We start from the raw sequence: 24151 nt of genomic DNA on the forward strand, positions 1-24151 counted from the left end.
TTCAGTAGTTGAAGAGTTGGGTGGTATTTGAACAAGTTTAAGAATCATGGGTTAAGGGTGCTGGTTGTTCCAAATCATTGTCATGACGTCAGGCACTGATCTCGAGGGCTCTCTGTGCCAGGCTGTGTCCGTCTCTGGAACCAGGTCTCATTCCATCCTCATCAGAGCCCTGGTGCAGTGATTTGTGATGTGGCCTCGCAAGTGGGGGCTCTGCTCTCCACCACCAATCTCAGAAGGCTGGGATTTTCTCCCCATGTTTTGTTTTTATAACATGAGGTTTCCCCGGAAGTTGTGGCCATGGTATTGGGGTGATGCCCAAGGAGGGGTACAGAATCCAACTCAGTCTTGGCGAATGAGGAGTCCCCAACCAGTACAACCTTGGAATGCCTTCATTTTCCTGAGGTTGGCAGGAGGATTTCTCTATTGCTCTGTTCAAAGTGTGTGTGTTCATAGATTTGCTTTTGTGACTTTCACGACATCAGTACTCATGTTGACTCCCTTAAAGGAATGACAGGCTGATTCTTACCAGCATAAAAGCAATGCCCAGTTTGCACTTTTGTACTACTGTCTGGCATGCCTAAGACTTCATGCTAGCTATAGCAACTAGATTTTATCTGGCCTATTAATGCTGGTCAATTGATGGTAATTTTCTGGTGTTCTTCAGGATTTGGAGGCCCTCCCCTGGTGCTGAGGAATGGTAAGAAATGCTATGAATGATTAGCAATGTCTGCCACATTTCCCACATGTCTGGGTGGGAAAAGGGCAATCAGGTCACCACATACTCCCTTCCTGGTATCTAGCTGAATGAATGAAGTGGTCCAGCACTGTGGTTCCAGCAAGAATGAGCCCTGGGTACCGACTTTTCTAGAGTGTATGTCCTGAGACATGCTGAGTCATCAGAGCCGGTTTATCACGGCAGCTCAGAGCTCAGGCTCTGAAGCCAAACCTGCCTGGATTCACGTCCACACTCCATTTCCCAAGCTGTGAGGCAGCAAAGACCCAAGCGATGAGGGGCCTTTTGGTTCTGACAAAATAAGGTATTTACTCAGCAATTACAATGAATCTACCAAACGGATAGTTTAATCCTTATATCAAGAGACTAAATTAAAGCTTCCTCGGATTCCAGAATAACAAAGTTGCGTGCCTCAGTATCCCCATGTATGGAACAAGTCACGCTAGTGACTGGTTGCTGTGAGGATTAGTCACTCCACGTAAGGTGCTGGTCAAAAATGGCCACTGTTTCCATCAGCATCCATTCTCCTGCTGCTCCACAGCCTGACCTCTTCTTACAGGAAGGCCACAGCCTCACCCCTTCAAGGCTGCACTGCTAGGACCTGCTGCTGCTCCACTGGTACTGACCATGGTACTGACCACGGTACTGACCACAGCCATTCCCGGGCTGCCTTACCCTACTCTCTAGACTCCACTTCCCCGATGACTGTGGGTCCCTTTATATGGAGTCTTCCCATATATCGGGCACAGTGCTACTAAGCCCTTTATATCTGTATCTGTACATCTCCCAGATCTTTCAACTAATCTAGAAGGGCGATGTCACTGTACCCATTTCATGGATGAGAACATGCAGAGAGCTAAAGTAACTTGCCTCAAGTCATATGAGTAGTTAGCAGAAACAGGATGTGAACTCTGGTATCTCCTTGATATCATAGGTTTTTCTCCTGGTCAAACTTTCCTTTGGTCAGGAACCCACTCCTTGTTTCCACCTGCCTTAGCACTGGTGATTTAGATCATCATTATAAAGATCATCATTATAAAGACATTTCCACATAAAGCTTTTTTTTTTTTTTTTAGATTTTATTTATTCATTCACGAGCAACATAGAGAGAAAGGCAGAGACACAGGCAGAGGGAGAGACAGGCTCTCTGCAAGAAGCCCAATGCGGGACCTGATCCTGGACCCCAGGATCACACCCTGAACCGAAGGCAGATGCTCAACCGCTGAGCTATCCTGGCGTCCCCCATGTAAAGCTTTTTTTTTTTTTTAACAAACTTCCAGGCCAAGGATTTCACACTGTCATCCGCTATACACAGTGTCCTCAAAGCCGAGTCTTGTGTGTGCTCCTGGAGCTATCCTCACTGAGACCTGACTGAAATCCTAGTTTTGCTTTCAGTTTTGTAAAATACTTTAGAGGAATTCCACTAAGCTTCTTAAAAAACAAACAAAAAAAAACTGCTCATGTATTTTATGATTATAATAGTTATTGCTATGGTTGTCATTACTGTCATTATTATTTTGCTTAGGCTGTCTAGGGTTGGTTTTAGCTGTGGTTAACTAAGTAACTTCTCCCGGTATAGCTAGTTGCCTAACAAACAGGCAGGGTAGGACTACGTCCATCTGAAGAGGATCCAAGTAGAGTTGTCACGTGGTATGTCCTCAAAGTGGCTGAGCACTTCCCACCTGCCAGGATTTCCCTTCTATACCCCCCCAGGCAGGCTCATCCCAACTTTGCCTTCATCATAAGCTACGGCAAGTTTAGAAACACAAAACTAAATGAAACATAGGCATGAACATGATCAAATTTAAAAGGCAAACAATAAAGTGACAAAAGCAAAAGTACCACAGATCTGATATTCAAAGGCTTCTCTGACTCACAAAAACAAGGAAAGAATGAAAATCCTCAAAGGAAAATGATGTAGAAACAGATGATGTGTGAAAAAAAAAAGCTATTAATAAAGAAAATAAAATTAAAACAGGGAAACAGGATGGTTGGGTGGCTCAGTGGGGTAAGTGTCCAATTCTTGATTTTGGCTCAGGTCATGACCTCAGGGTCATGAGATCCAGGCCTATGTCAGGCTCAATGCTCAGTAGGGAATCTACTTGAGATTCTATCTCCCTCTGCCCCTCCCCCTCACCCCCGCATGCTCTCTAAAATAAACAAATCTTTAAAATAACTAACTAAATAAATAAAATGACAGCAACACCCCCTTTCCATTATCATTTAGGAAAAATTTACCAAAATGATAAAGCAGTTGTTGCAAATGTTGAAGACAGTTTCTCCTGCCCACTGTTGGTGGGAGCGTGAAGTCATGCAGTCTGCCCACTTTTTCAAAGTACGGACCAAAAGCCTTCAAAAATTTGTTCATCTTTTTACATAGTGATCCCCATTCTGTAGCTTTCATCAGGGAAACGGACTTGTGCCGAGAGACCCGTATTTCATTGTATTGTTTATATAATTAAGACTTTTTTTTTTTTTAAAACTGGCTTTCTTTCCGGAAGGAAAGGCAGTATCCCGTGACACAAGTTAACATTTATTGAGTACTTCCCATAGGCCAGAGGCTTTTCTCAGAGCCCTGCATGTCTTAATTCATTCCTGGAGATGCTCACTGTGTAGCTGAGCCGAGGAGCAACTATGTGCCACAGCGCAAGAACAGTTGCACTGGTCTGGACTCAGGGTTGCAGGTAACACAAAACCAGTTACATGGCATTAGTTTTTATTTTATTTATTTTTAATATTTCACTTATTTATTCGTGAGAGACACACAGACAGAGGCAGAGAGAGAAGCAGGCTCCTCGCAGAGAGCCCAATGTGGGACTCGTTCCCGGGACTGGGATCATGCCCTGAGCCAAAGGCATAAGGTCAACCGCTGAGCCACCCAGGCATCCCAATGGCATTAGTTTTTAAAAAAAAATGATATTTGGGGGGTTTTTTGGCTCAAAAATCGGGGACATCTCAGCAATGTATTATTAACAGCAGATAAGACTTATTGGGGCTTTCACTGGGTCACATACTGTTCTAAGTGCTTTACAGGGTATTAATACTTTTGATCTTTACCTAATCCTGTGGGGTAGATGCTATTTTCAACCCATTTTGCAAGTGAGATAACTAAGGCAGAAGAGCAGTTAAGTGGCTTGCCCAATGTCGAAACAGCCAGTAATTGCAGAATCAGTAATGCCAGTCAACCAGGCAGCTGGCTCCAGAGCTCACGTTCTTAACTAGGTTAACCAGGGCTTGGCTAGAGTCAGGAATCGAAATGATGCTACCAACAAATGTGACCTCTTGGCTTGGCTTGCATCTCAGAGCTTCCTTCCTAGGTAGGCTTCCTCCATTTGAGTGTGCATGGTTGCAGCCCCAAGACCATGCTGACCTTACAGCCCCAAGACCACACTGACCATACCAACAAAGGAGGTCCCCAAGAGCCTCAGCCCGAGTCCCCAGGACTGCCAGGTCGGTTTGGGGCCAGTGTCTTCCCCTAGGACAGGGTCGCCCTCATGAGAACTCTGCAGAACTACCAGAGAGCAGACAATGTGGACACTGTGTGTCCACATTGGCCCAGTTAATGATGGTCAAGGGTCAAGGTGAAAACCGGGTAATGGAATTCCTGCTTTGTGCCAGGTGTTTGCAAGGCATTGAGGAGCTACTAAGATATGGCTGTTACCCACAATCAGGTAGGAGAACGCAAGCAAAGGGAAATCACAAGAATCTTTTCTGGAGCCCAAGCAGAAGGGAATAAATAACTGATCAGGAGGTGAGCAGGATCTGGAAAAAGCTAAGTAGTAGTGAATAGTAACTACCTGTTTGAATGCATAGGACATGCCAGGCACTAGGCTAAGTGATTGGTACATATTTATCTTCACTCTGGTACCTCCTGTCTAATAGATAAGGAAACTGATACTTAGAACAATGAAATAACATGCCCAAGGACCCAACACAAAGGAGCCAGGATTCAAAAATCTATAAACACCATTGACGTAACCCTGTTGCTAAGAAGAGCCAGCAAAGGTCATAGTCAATTTCACACACCCCCCCCCCTAAATAACTGACATTGAAAATGAAATTCCTTGGTTGGTAGCAATCTGATATCAGGTATCTATTAAGGTACACAGAACACACAGTTAAGAACTTATTTAACTGGCCCCAGCAATGAAGATGTGGTCATTAAATTCTGGACTTTTCCCAACCTGCTTTTAAGTATCATCAATATGGTGTGCGAGTGGTGCCATTAAAAATATCAGGGGAAAAAAGGCTCAAAGGATTTCAGATCCAAATACAAAAGCCCTGAAACCATCAAAGGGGAAACCGGATCTGACCTGAACATGCTACATATGGAAACCTTGGAATCCCTGCAATGCTCTGGGGAATATTAAGTTACAAGGGAGACCCAGCACTGACCTTTTTGCAGGGAGACAATCAACAGAACACTGTATTTGATAGGAGGAATTCACTTCCTGTTGACAAGGCTTCTAACCCTGTATAAGAGAGAGAAGAGGGGAGGGCTGAGACCTCAGTTGGCTTTGAATTGATGAACCCCGGTTATGGCGGAGTCTGAAAAGAAAAAGAAAAAAAAAACAAAAACAAACAAAAAAGGAGGTATTGTGTAGAAAGGCCATACGATCTGCCCAGCTGTTAAATCCTTTGCTCCTACGGGTCTGCTAGAAAGGCTGAAGAAATGAAAGAACCAGCAGAAACTGGACGTTCTTCTCTTGAATATTTATGACATTTCTTCTGCAAATACTCATGACCTCTAGAAGATACCAGAGTGCCTACTAGTTCAAATTTTACTTCCTGGGTGGAGGCTCTCTGGGCTATCCACCCCTGTATTAAATCCACCTCACACTGCTCTCCCTGCCGCCCACACTCGCAGCACTGCACATTGTCCTTTATTTGGTGACCCCATCACCTCAATACAGTATTTCTATTATGGCCTTGTACTGAAATGGACTCCTGCACTAGATTCTAACTCACCTCTGTCCTCAGCACTTTAACAGATAAAGCTGCTCAGAAAATGGTGACCGAATTAGTAACACACGACTCTAAATTTATAAACACTGCACTATGCTGTAGCAGGTTTCTGCGGTTATCTTCTGTCCAGGAGCTCCTCAAGGGCAACACCATGTCTTCTTCATCCTATCTCCGTCGTTGAGCGCGGCGTCTAACAGTTTCCAGCAAATAGTAGGTGCTCAGTAAACGTTTCGGTGGTTAGGCACATTTCTCTACACGTGACGCGCAGGGCGGGTGGGGTAGGAGAGCAATTAGCGGGACTACTGATGGAGAAAAGCTTGTAAATTAGTGACGGTCAACTTTTCAGTTGCTGAGCCGTGAGTGATGGGGATCGCCAGTCCTCTGGCCAAGTGCAACTTTGGCTCCCACGTCCCCAGCGGGGGCAATCTGTCACGAGTCAGAGGGAGGGGGCTGACCTGGAACACACACGGGTGCTCCCCCCTTAAATCCCACAACAGATCCAAGGTGCAGCAGGTATCCCCCTCCCTCCCCCCGAGGTGCCGAAGACGACATCGGCCCAGCGAGGTTTAGCTCCTGCCCGAGCCCCTCCAGGTCGAAGGGGCCACGCCTGAGACTCAGCTGGCTGCAGGCACCTGGGCCCGGCCGGCGGGGCTTTCCTCCTCCTGGGGCTGCCTGCGGGCCTTTCCAGTCTGGCCGGGCGTCTCCTGCGGAGGAGGAGGGCCAGGGGAGAGGCCGGGGCCCAGATGCTTTGGGCACAGGGGAGTCAGAGGAGGCCGGCGACCCCGGGGTCGCGGAGCCGCGCATCCCTGCCCGGCACACGTTAGGGGGCATCGGTGAGCTTGGTCCTTCTGGGCTTCCGTAGGTCGGAATCGACTCGGCGTGCGCACGCCCGGGCAGGATTCGTATCTTGAAACTCAAATCATGTCCGCGTACTCGAACCGCGCACTCGAACGCACAGGTGGCTAAGCCAGCCTTACCCTACAGTCTCCCCAACACGAAGACGGCAGAACCCCCACCCTCTCCCCGTAGCCGACACCGACCCTCTGGGAATCCGAGGGCGGAAGTGACGGTGGAGTTCCGGTGCTCGCGTCACTTCCGCCGCGCTTCTGGGCGGCGCCAAGATGGACGCTCCGCGGGCCCGGGAGCAGCTCCGGCGGCGGTACCTGTTCCCGCCGGACACCGAGGCCCCGCTGGACCGCGAGGGCTACGCCAGGCCGGGTGAGGCGCTCCCCCGGGCGCGGCCCGAGGGGGGCCGGAGTCGAGGCGCCCGGAAATGGCCGGCCCCGCGGGCCTCCCGCAGCCCTGCCCTGGCTGGAGGGACCGGGGTTGGTCTTCCAAGGCTTGCCAGGGAGTTTTGCCAGTCGGGTGTTTAGCTGCCTGAAAGATCCCTGGTGATCTCTTAGCCCTGCGCATCTTCATCTCAGCTGCGCTCCGGGATTCCCAGGACAGCTGGTTTAACACCTGTTTGGTAACAGCCATTGAAATTAAACACAAAAACAAAAAACAGCCGTCTGATTGTATTTATAAGAATCTGCCAAAGGATCCTGCTCTTACCAAAACCTGGGGACATGTGTGCAAAGTGTTTAACCTCAGCGTTGCTTGTAATAGCGAACGACTGAAAACATCTCGTTGCCCGTCAGCAGAGAGCGGGCTCGGTACGTTGGGATGATTCACACGCGGCACAGCGGGCGGACTTCTTTGTACCACCGTGGGTGGTTTTCAGAGGGAGGCGCAGAACCAAGGATGGCGTGCCACCCCTTGGGTACGAACCCAGGGACGTGTGAGGTCTGTTCAGCTGTAAATGCAGAGAACATGGAAGGATTCGTAGAAGCTGATGGGTCATTGCTTTTGGGTTGAGAAATGAGGGTTAGGGATAGAAAGAGATTTCATTTTAGATCTTTCTGTACTGTATGTTGTAAGTTATGTACATTTATTACCCTTTTATTTTTTTAAAGATGTTTTTATTTATTCATAAGAGACACAGAGAGAAAGAGAGGCAGAGACACAGGCAGAGGGAGGAGCAGGCTCCATGCAGGGAGCCCAACATGGACCCGACCCTGGGACTCCAGGATCAGGCCCTCCAGGATCAGGCCCCAGGCCGAAGGCAGGCGCCAAACCTGCTGAGCCACCCAGGGATCCCAATTACCCTCATTTTTTTTTTAAAGATTTATTTATTTATTTATTCATGATAGATACAGAGAGAGAGGCAGAGACACAGGCAGAGGGAGAAGCAGGCTCCACGCAGGGAGCCGGACACAGGACTCGATCCCGGGTCTCCAGGATCACGCCCTGGGCTGAAGGCGGCGCTACACCGCTGAGCCACCCATGGATCCCTATTACCCTTTTAAAAATAAACAGAAAACATCATGCCCAGGCATGCTTGTTTATACATTTCAGGCTCTGTCCCAGAATTTGCATTATAAACAGGTCTCCTGGGGACTCTGATAGTTTGCTAAAGGCTGGGGACCTCAGATGTATCCCAGTGGTTCTCACAAGAACTGAGAGAGTGGGCATGGGCATGTCACTCATCTGGGGAACTTCTTAGAAATGACGCATTAGACCCAACCCCAGCCACCTTATCTTTCAGATTAGGTCTCATATGGAAGAAATTTGATTTGTCCATTACCTGTCTAGACAGTCCTGTGCTGAGACTAGACCTCCACTGTGCCCTTGCCACTTTTGAGCTGCCGCAAAAGGTTGTGTTTGTTTGCAATAATTGAACTACATAGTTAAAAGTAGTATTTTGGGGGGGACTTGCAAGTCCTTCTTGAGCTGTATTGTCTGCTGTCTGCATTTTTCTTAATTAACAAGACTAATTGCTCTCCTAGGCGATATATGAAACATAAAAACTAAAATTCCTACACTGCCAGATGGTGTCATTCTTTCCAAAAGATGATAATAATTATGAATTTGATTTTAAAATATGTTTAGGGGGAAAACATTGCCTATATTGAACATGTTTTATAGCAGGTTCCTATTAATTATTTCTGCATTTATAAACCTATTTCGGTGGTTGTATGGAAGAAATTGGTACTCTAATTGGAAAGAATCTGGTTTTTGGAGAGCTCCAGGAAATTAATTTATCTGGCTGAAAATAGATGTTCTTTTTCCTCATAAATCTATGGTGACTTGATAAGTTGAAATCTCTCTTATTTGCAGAAGCCTCTACAGCTGTTGAGAAAAAGGAGAAACCTCTTCCAAGACTTAATATCCATTCTGGATTCTGGATTTTGGCATCCATCGTTGTGACCTACTATGTTGACTTCTTTAAAACCATTAAAGAAAACTTTCACACTAGTAGGTGAGAAAACTTTATTGCTTAGCTTTGTAAAATTAAGCATCACCATCTTATTTTTCGTGTTCTGTTTTGTCAGTTGAATTCTGCAGATGCCTAGAAAGCTCTTACTTCCTGCCAGGTGCCATGTTGGATGTGCTAGTGATACAAAGGTTGAAGAAGAGAGTGTGTGCTTTGGACATGAACAGCAGAACAGATGAGCCTGGAAAGTATTTCAGCATGCCTTTCATGCACATGTATGTTGTAAGATGGCAGACGTAGTGAATTTAAGAAGAATCTAATCCATTTGTAAAAGGTGGAAGAAGAAAGATTCTGCCGAGGTCTCTCTGAAGATAAAGTGCAAGAGTACTGGGAGGAGGGCGTGAGGACCGTGGTGGGTGAGAACCAGGTCAGAGGTTGTTTTCAGAGAGCAGTTACAGCTAACAAGGTAACTACAGGGAGTGGTTGAATTAAATTAGAGTTGACGTCACTTGAGGGAGGAGTTGGGAGCTGAGGCTGGATGTCAAATCGTCTCATTCAAGAGGATAGGGATCTCTTGATATAATCTCAGGAGCTGACATGGGAGACAAGGTTGTGAATCAGACCTGAGTTCTCACTGAACATTGGAGAGTGTTCTGGAGCCCCTGCCCCATAAAGAAGAAAAAAGGAGAGAGGTTGGTGAGCAGTGGAGCAGGCGTAGGGAGGGGTGGTGGTTTGCATAGGGTATGAACACAGTTGTTTGCAAAGAGCAGCCGGGCTAGAAAGGTGTAGCTAGAACTCTCTGATTCCGTGTTATCTTCTCTTCAGAAGCCTTCAGGGAGAGCAGTGACCACTGGCGAGAGAGTCAGGAGGTGCACGAAGCATGCAGTTAGGAGAAAGGAAGCATATGGGACTTTATTTAAACTGTTGGAGGGAAAAAGCTTGGGCCTCTCTTTCCTCATTCCCATGAGCTGGAGCTTTCCTCAATCACTCCTATTATCCTGCCCTTTGCCCTCCTTGCTCCTTCCCTGACTGAGTCCAGGATGAAGAAACAGGCGCATGTCGCTCAGCTCCTTCTTTCTCTTGGGAGCCAGTTGCCCATTGGAAGCACAGATTCCAGTCTGCTTTTCTCTGCCATCATTTATGGGAGCAGCCCCCAGATGAGAGGGTCTCTAGGTTTTCCTGACAACTTGGAGCCTGGCGAGTATGTCTGGTCACCAGAGCTACCTTCTCGTGCTCCCATCTGTGAAAAAAGCTGACAGTTGACCTCATTAGCCTAATTCCTTCTTGTCCCTCAGTTGGTTTAGAACCTGGGCTGGGAAAAGAGAGAGTGGTTACTTTGCACACTACCAGGGGCAGCTGTCTCTTTGTTATTCAGATATGTCATGAGAGTCTGAGATGTGTTTGGCTGTGGTGACAGTAATGAATGAGGCACATTTCTAGCCTCTCACTGTCTCTTCTAGTCCAAGACAGATAAATCAGTCATGTGGTGTGTGCTGTGTAAGTTTATGCACAGGATTTACCTCTTTGTCTCCTTATATTAAGTATTCTCACTACTTTAAGGAAATGGTGAGCTGAGGGATAATTTGTTACAATAAAAGATGTTGGGGGCAGCTGCAGGAGTAAGTGGAGTGCCCAGGGGCACACGCTGTCATGCGGCAGAGCCAGGACTCAGAATCTGCACGGAGGGCTGTGGAGCAAGAGAAGGAAGTGGAAGTCACAGGCCTGGCCTGAAAAAAATGTCCTCTTAGAGAAAAGCATGAGCAGACACTCAAAGGCTGAGGATTTTGAGTAGCACTGTATTCTTCCCGAGGGCCTCAGTAAGCAGTGAGGAGTTTGAGCAGTCCTGGGATGAGAGCAGTACCCAAGAGGGAGTACAGGCCACGATCTGCTCTCTGCAAACGGTTTATTTCTCCAATACCTGAGGTGATTTCTTATTACTTGTCCTGCTGTTAGCCCAAGTTCAGAAGCTCTAGGCTTTAGGGTTTTTAAATCTACACAAGCTTAGGGACGCCTGGATGACTCAGTCAGTGGAGTTTTGATTTTGGTTCGGGTCATGATCTCAGGGTCGTAAGATCTAGTCCCACATCAGGCTATGTGCTGAGCATGGAGCTCGCTTAAGATTCTCTCTGCTCCCCTTCCCCCTACTTAAAAAAAAAAAAAAAGATTAAATCTATGCAAGGTTGTAAGATTGTGTGTTCAAAGACAGGAGAGACAGGTCAACATTAAAGCGGATCATCACCATGCTTTGGAAATCTCCATTTTTAGGAAATTGCTGGTTGTGTGTAGGGACTTGAGAGCTGATTAAACTACAACAAAAATTACCATCGCAGATGCCCAGGCAACTTCCTCAGAGCCACCACGCCACAATTTGGGAAACCAGGGCAAGTTAGCTTCCTTTGGGACTGTTGTAGTGACTCATACACAGCCAGGGTTGAGGGCCACTGACTTGCAGTATTGTTTCGGTTTAGGCAGGTTCTTCAGCTGTGTCTGTCTGCTACCAAATCTGGACTCTGTGGCCACACTAGGATTCTGTGTGACATTAAATACGGATGAACAGAAGGATTCTGACCAAGCAAGAGGATCACCATAACTCTGGCACAGTGTTCCTCAGCCTTTGTTAGCACGTCCTAAGGAGGCTTTGCAAGCCATGTTATTCCTAATCACTCCCTTATCTACTGTGTGAATATCTGCTTTGTACACGCAGAAGGAGTACGATTATGTCTTCACTCTGGGGGCAATATCACCCCTGTTGAGAATATACACTGTGGCAGAAGAGGGGTCTTTGAAGGCCTCTTTGAAGAGGATCATGAAAAAATTTTTTTTTCAATGGATCACCCCAGTGGAATGACACTGATTGCTACTGGGCATTAACTGTGTGGGAAGTGCTTTTCTGAGCAACTGTGTGATTCTCGCAGTGATTCTGTAAGTGTTGGTGACATTTCCAAAGGACTGTGAGGGTAAGGAATTGTCCCAGAGTCAGAAGGCTAGTCATACTGAAGCTAAGATCCAAAGCCAGACCGGCACATGTGAAAGGCCCTGCTTTAACTGCCATGCTTTCCTCTCTCTCATAATTAATCCCAGAACTTGGCATCCTTCAATGCCTTCAAGGAATCTGGAATCTTGCATTGGTTAGATGTGTACTCAGCGGCTGTGTGACTTGACTGTTCCAGCTCCCCTGTGACCCGTCTTGTCCACATGGAACACTGGCCTTCTCCCAAAGGAGAAGGGAAAGATAATGGGGGCTGGGGATGTTGGCGGATAGAGAGGGCTTTGTTCCCCAAATCTGGCCTTGTCCCCTGACAGCAGGGGCCCAGGAGGCCACCTTCACATGCAGAGTCTTGGGTCTTGGGTAGAATTAGAAGTGAGAAAAAAGACACTGCCCCTCAAGAGGAGGATTGGAGCCCTTTTTCAAAATGGGTGTGTCTCCCTCAGCAATCTGTTCTGAGAGGCAGTTTGAAGAAACCATCTTCCACATCGATTGTCAGTACTCCCAGAAACCCTCCTTGACTTGGAGGTGTTCGCAGTACCTGTTTCTTACTCTCACACTCAGATCTTCAGAAAGAGACCAAGCTGCGGCGTGTCCTGTATCATTAAGGAAGACACATAGCCTTGAACACACTTGTGCTCTGGGTGGTGGTTTTGGAGTGTGTGCAGCACACGTGTGTTGAGGGCCCTGCTTTCTTCTGCTGCATCTGCTGGCCTCCTCTTGTCTCACTCCACCTCCCTTTAGACAGAGACCTGAAAGCTGGGATTGAGGAGCTGTGGAAATGGATTTTTAGGCTCTCAGTGAAAACCTTTAAGACACTTGCTGACTTGCTCAGTGCTGTCAACCCTCCTGTCGCTTTTGTCTCTGCAGTTGGTTTGTCGTGGGTGGTGCCCTGCTGCTTATCAGTCTGTCGATCGCATGTTACTGCATCCTCTACCTGGAGTGGTGTTGTGGAATTGAAGATTATGATGTCAAGTATCCCACCTTGATACCCGTTACAACTGCTACTTTCATTGCGGCTGGAATTTGGTAAGTTAACTTTGAAATGACTAATAGGAATGAAACGTTTTTTGATTGGGTACTGTTGTATATGGTACAAAACTCAATGAAAAGGAATAATGAGAAAATGGCCTCCCATCATTGCTGGTCTTGGAGTTCCTTTCCAGTAGGTTCTTTATGTATTTAGCTATTTAAAACGCAAATGGTGACATGCTGTGTGTATTTCGTATATTTTGCTTTTTCAGTCATTTTCAGTGTGAAATATAATACATACAGAAAGTGGAAAAACCTAAGTTGTGGAGCTGAACAAGTTAAGAGAAACATTGGCAAGAGCCCACTCAGGTCAAGGAGAACGGTGCCAGCCCCAGAATCCCTTTTTGTCCCCCTCTCTCCGCCACCTCTCCAGGCACCGTCCTTCCTGCCCAGGGACAGACACTGCTCTGACCTGTGTGGGATTTGCTTTCTTTTGCATCTCTCTCTTTTTTTGTTTTTTTAAAGATTTTATTTATTTTTTCATGAGAGACAGAGAGAGAGAGGCAGAGACATAGGCAGAGGGAGAAGCAGGCTCCCTGCAGGAAAGCCCGATGTGGGACTTGATCCCAGGACCCCAGGATCACAACCTGAGCCAAAGGCGGATGCTCAACCACTGAGCCACCCAGGTGCCCCTTTTTTGCATCTCTTAAATACTGTTTTTGTTTTGTCTATTTTTTTGAGCTTTCTAGAAATGGATTCATGTATTATGTATTCATTTACATTTGGCTGTTTACACATTATGTGTGCTGTTTATTACTCTCATGCTCAAAACTTTAGAAACAAGTGGAAAGCTGCTGTCTTTCCTGTATTGTGAAAGAAAAACCCATTGCCATGAGTGGAGCTGCAGTTGGGACCATGCTTCATAGAGAGTGTGCAGAGCCTCACCTTTGTTCTTCCTGCTGCCTCAGTCTCATCCTATCTCACCCCATCCTTCGTTAGATCTGCTTTGTGTATCACTGCTGCTCATTGCTGGTTAGCATCTCAGCCTATCACCGAATCCCAGTTTCCAGTTTGGTGGTGTTTTTAATGATGCTTTTAACATTCTGGAATATGAGTCTGGTGCGCATGTGCACACGTGTCTCCTGGGTGTTTATTCAATGAAAAATACTGATTTGTTTTAATATGTATAAAAGTATACTTGTTCTCTGAAGAAAAATCTATTAATTACAGAAAAACACAAAGGAAATAAATCAGCATGATCCTGCCAGCCAGAGAGAAAAATTACTCTATGTGTTGTCTATATTCCTATAGCTTTTTTCCTTTTTCTATGCTAATTGAATTTTGGTTTTGGAAAAACCATATACTTTTGTACATACTCAGTTCAAATGCATGTTTTTTATGATGAATTTTCTGTAGATGAAGTTTAAGGGTAATTGACATGTATTACCTTCTGTGTGGATGTTACTAACCCTTCAGTGGCGTGGGTGGCCAGGTGTTCTGTTTTACATTGTAAGAGCAAGATCACCCCAAATATGTTAGTTTTTAGAATAGTAGGATTATAGCTGTTTAAAGTCCTGCTTATCAAACTGTTTTTTTATCAAACTGTTACATAATAAAACCTTGATTTAATTGACTATAGTTTTTTCTAATTAATTTCTGCTCTTAGAAATTCAGTCTATAAAAAAAAAAATCATTTGCACTTAGAAGCTATCTTATTTTTACCTAGGTGACCAGAATAGTGTTTTTCTCAATAGGAAATTTAATAGCAGCTTATAAGTGATTACTTTTTTTCGTTCTGTTTTTTTTTTTTTTTTTTTTTTTTAAGATCTTATTTATTTATTTGAGAGAGAGGGTGAGCCGAGAGAGAGAGAGAGCAAACATGAATGGGGGGAAAGGGCAGAGGGAGAGGGGAAAGCAGACTCCCCATTGAGGTGGGAGCCCAATGTGGGGGCTCGATCCCGGGACTCTGAGATCATGACCTGAACCAAAGGCAGATGCTTTATTTTTCTAATAAAAAAATATTTGAAACTGTCTTGACCATGATCGTTTGATGGCATGTGGATCGTAAAAGCAGGCTGTAGCCATTATAATTCCTGCTCCATCAGATGCTGACTTTTAGACACTTGGGTTCCTCTTGGGCCCACTCTCATGGGAGGACCTCTGCCCATTCCAGCTCCCAGTGCTTTTAGAGGAGTTTGTGATATTTCCAGTGTCAGCTAAATCACATCTCTGAGAAACGTGTCATACGTATAAAGTTGCTGGTTAAGTGAACTTCCCCAAACCGAGTCAACAGTGGGTTCTCTAAATCTAGACTCCACAGCAGGATATGTGTATAGATTGCAGCTGGAGTTGCCCACCATGTGTGCTTTGTCCTTTTCAGCTTCAACGTTGCTTTGTGGCACGTGTGGTCCTTCCTCACACCGTTGCTGTTGTTCACGCAGTTCATGGGGGTTGTGATGCTCATCTCACTCCTTGGATGATTTCTAAAGGTAGGAGCTCTGGAAAGGCATGTCTCATATCGAATGCATTGGAACAGCGTCTTCTATGACAATTTTCAGGTGCAGGCCAACTTGTCGACTATTCATTCACTGAACTCAGACAAAAAGGACTGCGACCCCTTCCCTTTTGCATAAATTCTTTCTCTATGCCTGCTTCTTAGGCAAGGCACCCGCCATTCAGAGACGTCATTGAGACAGTGTTAGCACCTTCCAGAACAGAGAAGTTCACACAGTAGATCATTTTCTCCTGAAGTCAGCCTCCCTCACCTAATACATACATGGTGACAGGCTAGATTGCTCTGATGGAATGGGAACGTAGAGAGAACGGGCACTCTAACCTACTCTGGCTGCCTCATAACAGATGACACGTCAACCTTTTCCTTTTGTGTTACTTACAGAATTTCTTCTTACCCGCAGACAACTGCCCCTCTGGGTCCCTGCCTTTCACAGTAGGGTCTGTTTCCTGAGTGTCACATGACTCATTTGTCACATAAATACGTTTTGAGAGCTCTCCCTCTAGGTGCTGGGGACATGGCAAAAAGGACCAAGACAGCCACTACTTTCATGTCACTTACTTCAGGGTTTAGAGGAAATCTATTTCATACTTAGTTTACAGGCCTGAAAACAGGCCCAAAGAAGTAGACGCTAATATACTTGGGGTGCTAGAAAATAAATAGTTGGGGTGCTAGAAAACCGATTTTAGCTTGTTAGCTGTTAGCATGTGCTCCCTCTGGAGTTTTAAAGGAGAGTCACTGTGCCCACAAAGAGGAGAAACAGCCATAAACTCATTGCTGCCAGGCTGCAGGGGGTCACTGGCATGTCCCTGACCGCACTGTGAGGAGAGTCCCCTGCACACACTGTGGTATGTCTGGGGCCCTCGGCGTCGCACTAGCCCTTTCTCCCAGTTCAAGTCTGTCGTCACAAGAAGTCACCTATTCCGACCACGTGTCCTGCCTCTCCCCTTTCCCCTGAGGTCATTACATTTTTGGTCGTTCAGTTTTGACTTCTTACAGATGTTCATGAGCTTTTGATGTACTGCTGATGTGAATTTACATCTGGTAATGGACAGCCAGAGGTGTTGTAGGCCTGTGGGCTAAACTGTGCTTTTTAACAATAAATCCAGCAGCAGAAGGTAGAATGTCTCACTTAGGATGTCACTGTTGATTTTCTTTCAGGTTTAGACCTTCAGGCTGCTGGAAGCATCACAGACTCAATGGAAACGCTACAGTGTGTCTTTCTATCTAGGAAGTGAGTGGTTTCCTTGGAAAAAGTAAACTTTGCAGTATGGTTGAAATCAGAATAAATTCAAGTTCATTTGCCTTTTCTTAAACTCAAGTAATTGAATCAAATTCAAATTCTGTTTAAAACAGAAGTAATTAGTTTGCATTGTTGATCAGTTTGAATCAGTTTGAATTGTTGGAGCAAGCAGTAATGTAAACATTTTGGCTGAGTTTCGTTATAGATACATGATGTCCTCCCCAAATTGCAGATAAAATGTTCACTCTTTGGTTGTATACGATCACTGGGTGTATATAAAGGAATGATCATGTCCTGTGCCTTTAACCCAGCTTCAGCAATTACTATAGATCTCATTTTTATAATAGTTTTGTTAGGTGAGAGGACCAATCGAAAGCATTTTGTGTATTCCTGTCACTTTAGATTTTATCACGTGTAAATTATTGGGTTTCTAGCATTTGTTTAACATAAGCACTTTTAATCATTTTTAAGTATGTGTAATTTTTTCCTTGACATTTAAATAAAGTATTTTTATAACTCTTGTGGGTTTTGTTACTACAGATTTTGGAAAGTGTGTTTTCAGCTATTAACACTTCGAGTTAACTAGAGGAATAGGGCTCCTTCTTAGAGAAGTCTGCTCTGCTCTTCAAAGACCTCAGGAAGACAGTATTTGCACCTACAAATGCAAATACGTTCATATGAAACCCAAATATCACAGGCCTGGTGTTGATCTTCACCCCACCCCCTCAGAAGGGGCTTCAGCTGATGATGGTGGTATTCAGTCACCACTTGGCTCTGGCTTGGATCCCACCCTGCACCTGCCGTTACCAGACCTTGAGTAGTAATCTTTCTCTAGCTGTGAAGTGGGAACGCTATCTGTTCTGTAGGGTTGTGGATAATAGGAATAATGCTTACAAAACACCTGTTACAGTGCCTGGGACACAGTAGGCACTCATTCCATTCATGGTAATTGAAAAGGAATGAAAGACCAAGTAGATTCAGGATCAGGAATGGGAAAAGGCGGGCATGATCAATGAGCAGAATCGAGCCCATTCTGGGCACACACACGTGAGAGTTTCATGACAAGTCAGGAACAAGGTCAGACAGGTCAGAGGCAGGTAGTCATGTCAGTCAGTGACATGGGTGGGTCCCATGCAGAGTTGAGGTTGCAAACCCTAGAAGTTGGGATGAGAGTGAGTAAGGGACCGGCAGGGCTAGGTAGTGGAAGATAGGTAGGGGGCTAAGTGATCCAGCTCCCCCAAAATCCCCAGAAATGTCTGAGGTAAGGAAACCAGAGATAAGGAGACAGAACCAGACCACCTCGTTTGTCTTAAGCCTTAGAGATGAGATATTCAAAGAAGTAATCATGCTGCTATCAGTGGTCATGTCAAGATGTAAGTTCTCTGGTCAGTTTTCTATAAAACCCTGACCAGGGATCCCTGGGTGGTGCAGCGGTTTGGCACCTGCCTTTGGCCCAGGGCATGATCCTGGAGACCCGGGATCGAGTCCCACGTCGGGCTCCCGGTGCATGGAGCCTGCTTCTCCCTCTGCCTGTGTCTCTGCCTCTCTCTCTCTCTGTGACTATCATAAATAAATAAATACATACATACATACATTCATACCCACCCCTGACCATAAAAGCCCTCAGTGGCAACTCACTCGGGACCCCTCTCTCTAGAGAGCTTTTTCTTTCTGTTCTCACCTCCACTTAATAAACTTTCACTTTACTTCACCCTTTTTGTGTCCATGAGAGTCATTCTTTGACTCAGTGAGACAAGAACCCGGTAACAAGAGTATTGGTTCTGACCCACTGGAGGGGCCTGGGACAGAGCCCACAAACTTGATATCTGGGTAGAGTCTGCAAGAAAACACCTATCCTCCCTCCATCCCCCACCCCCACCCCAAACCCCATCTTTTATTGCAGAGTGTAGATCTACTGTTTGGATAAAAATCTAAGGCTGGGATTTTCTGTATGTAGTTTGTTAAAACCCAGTCAGCAAAATGCCAGTGGTGTGGCCCACTAAGACGGTAAGATGACCCTGTTAGTTGCAAAGAGACAGTTTAATTTTAAAACTGGATCATGCCTGGTCCCTGTTTCTGTTAAATAACTGCCATGTTATGTTATCTGTGGGTCTTTGCCTGTTAGTATAACTACTAAATAAATAAAAATGCTATCAGGCCATCCTGACAGTGCTTCTAAACAAGCCTGTGGGAGAGCACTGCTCTGCAGGGTAAAGAGTAAATCAACACTTGCAAGTCTCTGCCATGAAGGCCAGGGATATGATAGAAGCTCTTAAAAATTCCCTGACTCTTTGGGGCGCCTGAGTGGCTCGGTTGAGCTTCTGACTCTTGGTTTCATGGGCCTCTTGCTTTGGGCTCAGATCCTGATCTCAGGGTCATGAGATAGAGCCCCGTGTCCAGCTCTGCACAGAGTCTGTTTATTGCTCAGTAAATACGATCTTTCAAAAACTTTTTTGAAAAAATGGCCCTGACTGACCATCCCAAGTGTCAAGTCCAAGTTTTCTCCCAGCCTGCACGCTAGTTGCCCAGGCCTGCTGCTCAAGGGTTGTGGTTCGGGTGGTGAGCAAGGCTGTTCTGTGTGAAGGGTCCTGCGGGTGATCCTAACGTCAGGCCTGGGTCAGGAGCTCTCCTGGTCCAGTGAGTTTGGGGAGAGACTTCTCAGCACAAGCAGGGAATGTAGAGATAATAGAATCTAACTGTTCACTAGGATAAAAACCAGACTGAGACTCCTCCCCGGCCCCTCCTCAACCCCACAATCTATGTCTGGGACCCAGCTTGGGGGATCGAAGCCTTGCTAGGAGACTAGCAGGATTTAAGACCCTGGCTCTGGGGATCCCTGGGTGGCGCAGCGGTTTGGCGCCTACCTTTGGCCCAGGGCACGATCCTGGAGACCCAGATTCGAGTCCCACGTCGGGCTCCCGGTGCATGGAGCCTGCTTCTCCCTCTGCCTGCGTCTCTGCCTCTCTGTGTGTGTGTGTGTGTGTGTGACTATCATAAATAAATAAAAATTAAAAAAAAAAAAAAGACCCTGGCTCTGTCGGGGCCCTTGGGTTTTATGCACCATAAAAAAGGTTTCTTTAGCCAGAGAGGCAATGGAAGGGACTGGGGAGAGCTGAACAGCCATGTCTCTGCAGGTGGGCTCCTAGCCTAGGGGGGGTGGCTGGGGCTGGGTGATGAGTGATTCGGTGCTGTCCACAGCTGCCCCAGTCGGGATAAATGCCGTCCACATAAAGAGGATTTTGGTTTTTTTTTTTTTCTGTTTAAAGATTTTATCCATCTATTAGAGCGCAGCCATGTGCACAAGTTGGCAGGGGGAGGGGCAGAGCAAGAGAGAGAGAGAGAGAGAGAGAGAGAGAGAGAGGGGCAGACTCCCTGCTGAGCAGGGAGCCCTACGTGGGGCTTGATCCCAGGACTCTGAGATCCTGACCTGAGCCGAAGGCAGATGCATCACCTACTGAGCCACCCAGGCGCCCCAAATGCCCTCTACTTAAAAACAGTTTTTTTTGAAAGACTGATTCCGTTCCATATTCCTTGAGGTGGGAAAGAGTTTGGTGGATTCTAGGAACATGGAATTCCTAAAAATAACTCCGTGAAACAGCGGCAGGAGTATTTTGCACACTGAGGTCTGATTCCAAAGGTGGAGCGTTGCAGGTTCTGGGCCGAGCATGGTGGGGAGTTGAGAGCAGAGCTGGCCAGGGACTGGCGCTAAGCCGACTGCGAAGCCCTCCTCCCCTGAGTCTCAGACTCCGCTCCCCACATGGAGGACCACGATTTCCCCCGTTCAGGTGGAAGGGGGCCTCCGCGGCTGCTCTGTCAAGCAGCGTGAGCAACTAGCTTTTCGTGTTAGCTGCAGCCTTTGCAAACCTTTTAATAAACCTCACTTGGGGCATATCCGTGGTGCCTTGAGATGCATCATTCCCATGTGCACACAGATCTGTTGTCCCGTTTCCCTTCTTTGAATGCACACCCCGAGTCAGGTTCCCTCATGCTCCTCCAATTATGGACCATTTTCTTTGGTCTCCCTCGCAGCACAATGCCATCGAAGGGCTCCCTGTGCTCACAATCTCCAGCTGTGCTTCTTCTTTTAAAAAGTATGAGATATGTTTGTAAAGGAGGATATTTAATGTTCCCTTGTGTTTACAATAAAAAAGAGTCTAAAAGGACCTCAGGGTCTGGGTCCCACCTGGCCCACGTGCCCCCAGTGGCAGGAGTGACCCGCAGTCCAGCCACTGCTCCCCCGCTGCTCCCTCCCTCACCTGAGCACCATGTCTCTCCGAAGGCCATCCAGACTCTTCTCATAACCCCTTTGTCCTTGTCACAGTGGCCAGTACTAAAGGCCTGCGACTCCCGGGGCACATCTCATCTCCGCACACGTCTGTATGTTCTGGTTGTCTACACCTGCGTGACGAACCACACTACACGGGCTTAAAACCACTACCACCACTGTTATTTTGCTCATGAGTCTGAAGTTCGAACAGGAATTTGCAGGAACAGCTCGTTTCCACTCCACATGGGGCAACTCGACTGGCTGGCTGGACGGTCCCCGTCCAAGAGGATTCACTCGGGGCTGGTGAGGGCGCTGGCTGCGATTTCTCTCCGCATGGGCCCCCCCATGGGGCAGCAGGACCTTCCCCCTGCAGAGGCTCTCTGATCCAAAGGGGAGCTTCGGTATTAATTTTCAGTTGCTGCTGTAACAGATTCCCACAAACAGCAGCTAAAAACAACAGAAATTGATTGTCGTACAGTTCTGTAGTTTGAGGTCTGGTATGGGTCTCACGGGGCTAAAATCAAGGTGTGGGCGGGGCTGTGGTCCTTCCCAGAGGTTCCAGGGGGAGAATCTATTTCCTGTACTTTCAGGTAGTTAGCAGAGCTCAATTCCTTGCAGTCCCAGGACTGAGCTCCCCATTCGGAGCTGCTTGTCAGTGAGGCCGGTCCCAGCTTCTAGAGGCACCTGCATTTCTTGCTTCATGGTGCTCTTCCTCCATCTGAAAGCTTCACATCCCTCCGTCGTCCTGACCTCCTCTTCCACCTTCCCCTTCTGCTGAAGGGCCGCTGTGATTACACCAGGCTCACCTGGGCAACCCCAGATACACGTCCTATTTTAAAGCCCTTAACTCATCTTTAGCGTTCCTCTGGTCATATCATGCAGCATTTTTGGTAGCTTCCAGGAAGCAGGGTGTGGACCTCTTTGGGAGCATCCCTCTGCTCACCACTGTGTCCCAGAGACAGGAGATGGAAGCTTCCACTTAAAGCTTGGGCTCAGAAACTGCAAGTAGTCACAGACTCCAAGTCCAAGGGGACATAGTTTCCCCCATCCTAAAGGAGGAGGGTCAAGGAAGGTGTGGGCCGTGTTTTAAAATTACCAGTCTTGGGGACACCTGGGTGGCTCAGCGGTTGAGCACCTGCCTTCAGCCCAGGGCGTGATCCTGGAGACCCGGGATCGAGTCCCACATCAGGCTCCCTGCATGGAGCCTGCTTCTCCCTCTGCCTGTGTCTCTGCCTCTCTCTGTGTGTCTCTCATGAATAAATAAATAGAATCTTAAAAAGAAAAAACTTTAAAATTACCCATCTTGGGACACCTGGGTGGCTCAGTGGCTGAATTTCTGCATTTGGCTCAGGTCATGATCCTGGGGTCCTAGAATTGAGTCCCACATCAGGGTCCCTGCAGGGGGCCTGCTTCTCTCTCTACTTGTGTCTCTACTTCTCTCTCTGTGTATGTCTCTCATGAATAAATAAAATCTTGAAAAAATAAAATTGCCAGTCTCTGGCTACAAATTCTCTGCATTCCTCCCCCACGCAAAAGCCAGCCATCCCGGGAAGCCTCATCTCATGACAGCACCAGGCACAGACTTGGGCTCCAGGATCACATCGTCTAAATCAATACAGGTGCGTGCAGGTGTGGTTGCTCGGGAGCAGGGGAGTGACCGGCAAGTGACCGGCCAGTTACACACGGGACATACAGTGGTGAGGCAGGCATAGGACACCCACTAGGGCATTCCCACTTCAAAAAGTGGCGAGCAAGGCACACAGTCGCTGGTCCACAGAAATCTGAAATCCAGCTGGGCGCATATCACCCTCTTATGATTAGGAGCCAGTGCTGCTTCCTGGGACTGTGTCAAAGCTTCAGGCTCTACCCTCTGGGCTCTCTTCTACCCTCACCCCTGTGTCACCTTTTTCTGTAAGAAAACAGTTTGGGATTCAGCAACTTTTCTCTGCCTGTCCCCTGCCCAGAAGAAGTGTGGGATCTGCGTACTCTTCATTTTGCACTGGCTGTCCCCTTTGGTCTGAGCTTGAGGTGCTTCCCCTAGAACCATTTCCAAATAACAAGAGGCAGGGGGTCTTCTCAGGAGGGTTTAAAGAAATCTTTACCTCCTGGAGCTACAGGACCAGGCTCAGGACTTCGTCGTGGGCAGAGTATCTGGGCTGAGGGCTGACTCCTCAGTCTGGGAAAGCTCACCCACCAGAGTCAGCGCCTGAAGGGGAAGGACCAGCTCTTGAGAAATGGACACCTACCTACCTATGGCAGGAACCGGATGTCATCTGATCACCAAACTCAGGGTTGGACACGCACAGCAGTACTATATTACCGAGTAGAAAAAGAGCATATGTGACTTGAACTTGGCCTGGGCTGGAAACAGGTGGCCCAGGGGCCTTTGAGATCAATTCCGGCTGCGTTGTCTCCTCTCCTTAAAGCACACTTGTGGTCCCATGGGGGCCTTTCTCAGGATGGAGGAAGCGGCTCAGGCTTAGTCTACAGGTGATTCTGCATGATGTGATGGCACCAACCCGCCGCGTAGACAGCTGTAGCATCACAGTCCCACCCAGAGGTGACCCCGAAGGGAGGGTGCTGAAGGAAAGTCCTCCCAGCGGACTGAATGCTGAGTGGTACATGTTGTTGGGCACTTCGTCTGGATTGAGAGATGTCCAGAGTGCAAATCTCCATGACCTCAGCGCTACCAGTTTGGCTGACTGGTCGGTGACTTGGAATGAAGAACTGGTAACTTAGTGGCAAGGAGGTTTGGGGAGTAATACGTGGAGGGGTTTCTCAGCGTGGATCCAGAGTGAAGCATGAGTCACACGAATGTTCACCCACGGCGTCCCCTACAGAAAAGGGGGTGAAACAGCATGTTCTGTGCGTGTCTGTCAGCCGCTGCCTAGCCACCCAGTGTTTGCTGCACAGGCCCGGTACAAGGGGCATGTTGGGGGCGGGGGAGAGGAGGGGCAAGCGCTTGGTTATGCAGAATCCTCTCCCCACAGCTGACCCGGTTGACTCTGGTGCTGAGTGCAGACTCTGCTGTGATGATCTGAAGAGCATTCTGGAACTTTTGTCATTTCTCCCTTCCCCTGAGTCTGGATGTGCCTATGACTGACATCACCAATAGAGTGTGCCAGAAATGACACCGTGTGGCTGCTAAGGCTAGGTCATGAAGGCCATTCAGCTGCTGCTGGTTCTCTTGGAATGCATGCTGTCCCGGTGTCCCCTC

General features: G+C 47.3%; 1 protein-coding gene across 1 annotated transcript; it reads left to right on the plus strand.

Annotated features, from left to right (window-relative positions):
• The first annotated feature begins 6796 nt into the window (after nt 1-6796).
• On the plus strand, nt 6797-17187 carry TMEM128 (transmembrane protein 128). The gene is made up of 5 exons (XM_055326857.1): nt 6797-6916; nt 8858-8999; nt 12811-12969; nt 15293-15401; nt 16586-17187. Exons 1-4 carry the CDS (start codon nt 6820-6822, stop codon nt 15390-15392), a joined length of 498 nt encoding a protein of 165 aa, XP_055182832.1. The 5' UTR covers nt 6797-6819; the 3' UTR covers nt 15393-15401; nt 16586-17187.
• Nucleotides 17188-24151: the final 6964 nt, after the last annotated feature.

Source organism: Nyctereutes procyonoides, unplaced genomic scaffold (genome assembly GCF_905146905.1).
Source record: "Nyctereutes procyonoides isolate TBG_1078 unplaced genomic scaffold, NYPRO_anot_genome, whole genome shotgun sequence".
Classification (NCBI taxonomy): domain Eukaryota; kingdom Metazoa; phylum Chordata; class Mammalia; order Carnivora; family Canidae; genus Nyctereutes; species Nyctereutes procyonoides.